This window comes from Mugil cephalus, chromosome 21 (genome assembly GCF_022458985.1).
Source record: "Mugil cephalus isolate CIBA_MC_2020 chromosome 21, CIBA_Mcephalus_1.1, whole genome shotgun sequence".
Lineage (NCBI taxonomy): Eukaryota > Metazoa > Chordata > Actinopteri > Mugiliformes > Mugilidae > Mugil > Mugil cephalus.
The window spans coordinates 3,750,228-3,757,538 of NC_061790.1; the positions used below are offsets into that span (position 1 = coordinate 3,750,228).

At 41.2% G+C, this 7,311-nt stretch overlaps 1 protein-coding gene across 1 annotated transcript; it reads left to right on the forward strand.

Moving 5' to 3' along the window:
• The first annotated feature begins 58 nt into the window (after window positions 1-58).
• On the forward strand, window positions 59-7,307 carry LOC124999452 (neuroendocrine protein 7B2). The gene is made up of 14 exons (XM_047574369.1): window positions 59-317; window positions 424-520; window positions 1,205-1,461; window positions 1,611-1,762; window positions 1,852-1,959; window positions 2,031-2,198; window positions 2,273-2,363; window positions 2,503-2,598; window positions 3,451-3,460; window positions 3,824-4,052; window positions 4,753-4,902; window positions 5,054-5,166; window positions 6,228-6,281; window positions 6,439-7,307. The coding sequence occupies exons 1-14, from the start codon at window positions 139-141 to the stop codon at window positions 6,547-6,549; spliced, it is 1,815 nt and encodes a 604-aa protein (XP_047430325.1). The 5' UTR covers window positions 59-138; the 3' UTR covers window positions 6,550-7,307.
• The last annotated feature ends 4 nt before the right edge of the window (window positions 7,308-7,311 follow it).

Sequence of the window (7,311 nt, forward strand, 5' to 3'; positions counted from 1 at the left end):
TATTTTCTTCCATTTTCCTCCTGTCACCTGAATGCACCACCGTCACAGGTGATACAGATGAGCATAATGAAGCCTGACTCCTTTACACAGGTGAGCTTTCACCCAGAGACCATGACGACACAGTGAACGGCTGAAATCATGAAGGTTACAGACAGAAACGTGATCCAGTTTCACCTTCAAGTCCTCTACGGGATTTCTGTGAAGAACCTCGAGAAGAAAAGGGAGAGACTGCTCATCATCACCGGTTCAAAGGTCTTCGGAGTTCCTCTGGAAAACCTACCCAGGCGATACATACCTGAGTTTGGCCTCGTACCGTGGTGAGTGGGCACGAGAACCGGGAAGATTTTTATTTATTTTTTTAATATCGCATAGGGCAAAAAGTCACTTGTTAAATGACGGTTTTGCACATGATTTGTGTCTCAGCTTTTTAGTGGATGCATGTTCGTTTCTGCTGGAGCGTGTTGCGACTGTAGGCCTGTTCAGGAAGCCGGGCTCTCTACCTCGCGTCAGGACCCTCAGGGTAAGATTTTGACCTCCTGGCTCATGTTCGTACTCTCTATTGGGACATTGGTGACATCTGGTGGTTTGAGTAAGTACTACAGCTCCTTCAAGCTACGGCTGCCGAGTAGTGGTGTTCGATACCACCTGGTATCCGATCCGATACTGACACTTTGTGAAAATACACCCTAATATATCTGGTAAACCTCTGATACTAGACATCAGAGTAATTTATTTTAAACTCAGAAGTGTGTTGAGGTAGTGGCCTCATTTACTATACAGCTGAGCTAATATAACGACAGAAAAACCAGAGACACAATCATACAAAATATGTGAAAATGTTGTTTCAAACACTGAAAAAAGAAACGAGTAAAATAATAATACCGTTAAAATAAATTACGTTTAATTTTTTAACAACTACTGTGAAATTACCTCGAATTACTAAAGTATCCAAAGTATCGATATTTTGGTATGAGAATCGGTTTTAGAGCACAAATATCTGTTATCGGAAGTATCGACATTTCAGTATCGATCATCACTACCAACTAGAAAAAGGTGAATTCACTAATGAATTATATTATGTTAGTGTTTCTTATTGTATCCAGCTTTATTTCAGCGATGCTAATAAAAACACCACTCAGAAATAAATTTAAACTAATTTTGTGACGCTGCATGTAAATCCCTGTCGCCCCCGTGTTGTGTTTAGGCCAAGCTGAACCGCGGAGAGGCATGTCTGTCCACAGCCCTCTCCTACGACGTGGCCACTCTCGTCAAGCAGTTTTGCCGGGAGCTGCCGGAGCCGCTGCTTCCCCACGAGATCCACGCAGCTCTGCTCAAGGCCCAGACCCTGTCCAAGCTGCAGGACAGGATGGCAGCCCTCCAGCTGCTGTCCTGCCTGCTGCCTGCCAGGAACTCCTCCTGTCTACATTACCTGTTTGACTTCCTCGCCAAAGTTTCCCAGAGGTACGAGTACAAACACATTATAACGATGTGGGGAAATTGGATCCTAATAGGCCCGAGTAAAAGACGCAATGATTTTTTTTTTTTTTACCAAGACTTTGGGCACCGTCTCCAAAAACAAACTAAGACATGTACATATATTTGTCCTTCAGATGCTCTGAGAACTTGATGACCGGCTCCAACCTCGCCACAGTCTTCGCTCCGTGTCTTTTGCCGCCTCCAAACAAAGCAGAAATGTCTGAAGGACGACTTGAACTCAGAGTTCTTGTCCTGCGCACGTTCATTGAAAAACCTCGTCTGTTTGGTAACGGAAGAAATATTCAGTGTTGATGGAAAAGATGGGGAAAAAAGTAAATGTGCAGTGTTCTGATGGTCTTCATTTTTTTTTCCCAGGTGTGATTCCTAAAGCTGTGATGGACAGTACGGAGTATCTCATGAACTGCCATTTTTTCAAAGACGTGAACTCCAAGAGAGGACATAGAAAAAGACACACTTTCAAAGGTAAAAAGACAAATCACCGTCCCGGGAAGCTGTGTCTGAAGCGTGTTCTCGACTTCTGATTTCTCCGACAGGAATAAGATCTGTGAAGACGGCGCCCTGGGTTCAGGCGAGGTCGAAGGTCAAGGCCTCCGATCGGAGCCAGGAGTCCACGTCCGGAGACAGGCCGACTCTGAGGAGAAGCTTCGGTCTGGACACTTTCCCCAACATCAGTCTGTTTAGGACCTGCATGTCTTCTGCAGGTAAATAGCGTATGTGATGTAAGAGAATTAATCTGTTTGATGGTGGATGTAAAGAAATTAAAATTTGTCTCAAGAACAAAGTTTCAAACCTGCAACAGCTTCGGTGGATTATTTGAATCCCGTTGACGAAGAGTTGTGCAAGACGTCACAGGAGAGACTGAAAAGGTAAATTCATTTTATGTGCTTCACTTTTCACCACCAACGGGAAGAAGTTTGAGCCTTAAGGGTCTTGATTACATCATATCAGAAGGAATGTTGATAATGTGGTGACGCCATCTGATGTTTTGTACCGTTTCCTTTTCAGAGACCTGCATTTGAGCAGCTTCCGGAGGATCAGCAGAGGACAGGGAGCAGACGACTCCTCGGTGCTCGGTGCCGTGGGGAAGCTGCAGCTCACACTGTGGAGAAGACGCTCCACGTTATAAAGCGGCAACGTTGTTGTGGTTGCACCAGTTTTGAACCGATTTGTTTATATAATATTTATTAGTCGACCGAGAGTGGTGATTTAATTTTAATATTTTAACAGAATTAATTTATCTGAATATTTATGTTGCATAACTTGTGCACAAATAAAGCTTCCATAATTTTACATGAAGGGGAAAATGATTATCTGAGATGCAAAATACAGGAGAAAATCCCTCAAATTACAAAATAAATAAGCAGTAGATTATTCTAAAAAATACCAGTAAAATAAAAATGATGGTAGGAGATGATGGGGTCCAATTTTCCACCTCAAATTATTGAAACCTTTGAGTGTGGCAGTGTCCGGATCAAGTAGAGACAAGATAAAATAGTATATTAAATATAACGGACAGCAAATGTAAAGAGAAAAGTTGGATAAAAGGGACAGATGCGCTGGTTTGTGCTTTTCTGTCAGGCAGCTGTGGAGTAATTACCACTTTGCCACAGCCAATGGGAGGGGAGGGTTTCTGGTTCCCTAGCAACTGCCTCTGAACCGTGAAGCGAGGCGGATCGCATCAACGTTGCGTAATGATGGCGCAGGAAATAAAGTGTCTTACTTCAAAATAAAACGGCGAGGAACGCAAATCATTTCTCCCAAGTGCTACAGAATAACAAAAAAAGAGAAACACGCAGACTCATAAATTAAATCGAAATTAATGAAACGCGGCGTGAAACGCGTCTTTTAACGAGGATCTATTTGTGGAAGAAAGGTTTTATTTTAGAAACCGGAAATGAAGGTTTTCTCTAGCTGACTTGACCAGAGCAGCAGGCAGATTGGTTCCCCCTTCAGCGAGGACAAGGTAAGAAAAACATACACAGAAATCAGCTTTTTGATGAAGTATTATCCATTTCTAGCAAGGATATTACGCATGTATTCAAACAATTGATATTTAATATACACGTAGTATGAATTAAGGTGGTTTTCGGACCATTTCAGCTTTTTATGTGCAATTTACATCGACCTTAATGACTCTGTTTACAAGCTGAGTGGCGCACTATTCTATTTAGACAACAGCTTTTTACGGTTTTCATTAAACGCCTCTATTTTTTATTTAACCCCCTGTTAATATTACGAGTCCTTATCATCTAATCATCACGTTTATTGCACACGCTTCTGTATCATTTATGTTGACTGTTTCTGCGCACCTCCACCCCCCGTGGAGATGACAGAAATGTGTTCGGCGGTGCGGTCGTCTCTGCTCGGCCTCCTGCTGCTGTGCCTGCAGCTCGGCGGGGCTTCAGCCCGCAGCCCCCGCACGGCGGACCAGGTGTCTGAAGCCGACATCCAGCGCCTCCTGCACGGCGTCATGGAGCAGCTGGGCATCGCTCGGCCCAGGGTGGAGTACCCTGCGCATCAAGCCACCAACATCGTCGGGCCTCAGAGCATACAGGGTAGAGATTTATTAAATAACCTCGCTAATATATCGTTTATTATTTTGTGTAATTATATTCTGATTAATTAACCCAAATAAGATAAGGTCAACTCACTGCTGTACTAAACCTTTGTTATTGGGAATGTCCTGCTTTGGGCTTTCCTGTGCTTATTGTATATAGTGATATACTGTATATAGTTGATAGTGTGAGCTTAAACAACCAATAAAACCTATAATGTGAACATGCATTATTATATTTATTAACCCTTTAACATTCTGCTGGGTGTTATATGGGGCAGCAGTAGCTTTTTGAACCAATCAGAGCTCTAACCTGTGTTTGAGTGAATGTTGCACGATGCAATATGTCATTTTCTAAAGATTTCATTGATAAAAGTCATTATAGGAACAAAAATTCAGGCGAACCCAACTATTTTTTTTTTTTTTTTTAAACTGTTCCAATGTTGATCACTCAAGAACAAAACCACTTAGTGATTCTGACTTCTTTGATCGAAACTTAAGAGTCTTTGCTTTCAAAATAGCTCCAAGATGTTGTTCACAGCATTAAATTTACTTTGGTTACGTCCTAAATACGCTTTTTTTCCACCAAAAAGGCTGGAATGATAAGATGTTAACGCCTATTATGTAGAGTGCATCGTTTTTGTCACCTGTCTCTGCATGTAGTGTTTTATGTTGACTGCAGCTCCCGTTTCCCCCACCAGGTGGTGCACATGAGGGCCTGCAGCACCTCGGCCCTTATGGGAACATCCCCAACATAGTGGCTGAGCTGACAGGCGACAACGTTCCCAAAGACTTCAGCGACGACCACGGCTACCCAGACCCTCCAAACCCTTGTCCACTCGGGAAGACGGGTAGAAGCCCTCATTAATTAACGGGCCGACGCCTTTACAACTAAAGCTAATGACTTCCTGAAACGTTAAAAATCATCTGCTGACCTTTTCTGTGTCACAGATATCTTTCCTAGATAACAGCTGATGTGTCCCTTCTCTCGTGCGTTTGCAGCAGCAGACGGGTGTTTGGAGAACGCCCCCGACACGGCCGAGTTCAGCAGGGAGTTTCAGAAACATCAGCACCTGTTTGACCCAGAGCATGACTACCCAGCCCTGGCAAAGTGGGTGAGTATGTTATTTTTTTTTTTAATCATTATTCTTTATTTAAATTAAGGACAGAGCATATTAATGAACACTGTAAATAATGTAAATATGCCATAAAGATTGCAGCTGAGCTGTTGTCCCTGTTCATAAAAACATGAGGAGAAGGAAAATACATTGAATAAAATGTAGAAAATACCCTGGGAGGAACAAAAAAACAGACTTGGCAATAAATATACAAACACAGACAATTACAGTGGGACAAAAAATGAGTATCCATTTATTAGTGACCAAGACAGGAAAAGGAAAATGCACACGATTCAGACTGTACATAACCCATTATTGCATATAGTCCTATTCCACAGTATATACCGCACATACATATACCCATACTTATTGGACTTAGCCCTGTTGCACATTTCAACTAGAGTAACCAGATGGTGATTAGACTGGTTAGACTGGGGCACTCCTTTATAGAGGGAGGTAGATTATTCGATTTATTGCAACCCTTAAACAACAGGACATTTTGTCCCAACAGAGTATACAGAACAGGACTGCAGGTATGATTTATTTTAATCCATTTTCTTTTCTCTTGATAATCTCTAATATTTAGTCTAGTAGAAAGAGCTTGAAGCAAATCCTCATGTTTTCAGGTTTAAATCAAACTTTCACATCAGGTGCATCAGTTAAAATGTGCTGCACAGCTCGTCTGACTAATGTAACATTTTTTATGTAAGATGTATTTGGGAGATACTTTTATGCAGAAGAATTTAAATAAAGATGTTCAGACTCGGCTACATAAAGAGCTGGAAGAGACTGATGGCAAATTATATTATTCAGTGATTTAGTTTTCTTTAAAAAAACAAACATTTTAGATCAAGACTTTTGCTTTTTTTTAAAAAAAATAAATAAATAAAAACAAACTTATTTGCGGATTCTTGTGGATCATTTTCCAGCCTGTGTCCTGTTCTGGTCTGAAGTCTTTTGATTCCCTGAAAACAGAAACTACATTCAGGCAGTTTATTGAGTGTAATTTAGGGAGAAAAATGCGAGCTGTGAACCGTTATTTCTGCGTTTCCTTTCAGAACAAGGAGCTTTTGTACCAAAAACTGAAGGGAGGACCCAAGAGAAGAAAAAGGGTATAACATTTCTCTGTCTATTTCTGTTTCCGAAACCACATCACCAGCCCGTCCTCTAAAATTGACGGATTCATTTTCTGAACAAGCTAAGAATCCCACTCAGTGTGAATGTTTTTCTATTCTTTTATTTATTTATTTTTTTGGTCTCCGTTTGCAGAGTGTCAACCCCTATTTAATGGGCCAGCGGCTGGATAATGTGGTCGCCAAGAAATCCGTCCCCCACTTCTCTGAGGAGGAGGAGGCAGCGCCGACCGTCTCCACGACCTAACCTCCAGCAGCGCTCACTCTGACGTTAACGTACACTCGCAGATGAGTTCAACACTGCACATTTAAGCATTTTGGTTCACAATGAATGCAGCTGTGATGTCAATCCAAGTATTTTATCTGTTAATTTGGCCAATTTATGAGGCACTGTTTGCTCTGTCCCAGACAAAAGAGAAAAGTCTGGCATGTATAAAGTTTTCAGTTCAATATTGAGCCAAATATTCGTTAATATTAAACAAAAGCACTGCAAAAACCTTATTACATTTTCTAATTTTAAGACGGGATAGTCCACGTTGTCAGAAATTCAAACACTGAATCCAAAATGCTAAAATATACAGTGTTAAATACTTAACTGGCAGTGTACGGTATATCTGCAACTGTATGATAATAATAATAATAATGAGTTGTATAAAGATATATTGATCTGGAAGAATTTTAAATCAGAAAGTCATCATTCCTAGCTGTACAGTTTACTCTCACATAGATATTTGTATGTTTCAGTATGAATCATTTCTTGTATCAGACATTAACTCGTAGGAAGTTTTGGTTTGTCCTTTATGGGCCCATCATGAACTTCTCCACCAGAGCAAGGAAAATGTTTTTGGAGCTTCTTCTGACTAGTATCTGTTCACTGCGCTGCGGTCACATGAGTCTCTGCAGGCAGCAGCACCGCCGGCTCTATCTCGGGCTACATCGTTCTTGTCAAACGTTCTGTTTTTGTTCTGTAAAGTAAAAAATAAACGATTTATCTGCATTCACAAAGTTT

What these genes read in the sequence shown, in the direction of transcription:
- LOC124999452 (XM_047574369.1), top strand. Translation starts at nt 139, where the DNA reads ATGAAGGTTACAGACAGAAACGTGATCCAGTTTCACCTTCAAGTCCTC. An exon ending in TCACAGGAGAGACTGAAAAG is followed by an intron (nt 2,364 to 2,502) that starts GTAAATTCATTT and finishes TTTCCTTTTCAG; the next exon opens with AGACCTGCATTTGAGCAGCT. An exon ending in ACCCAGCCCTGGCAAAGTGG is followed by an intron (nt 5,167 to 6,227) that starts GTGAGTATGTTA and finishes GTTTCCTTTCAG; the next exon opens with AACAAGGAGCTTTTGTACCA.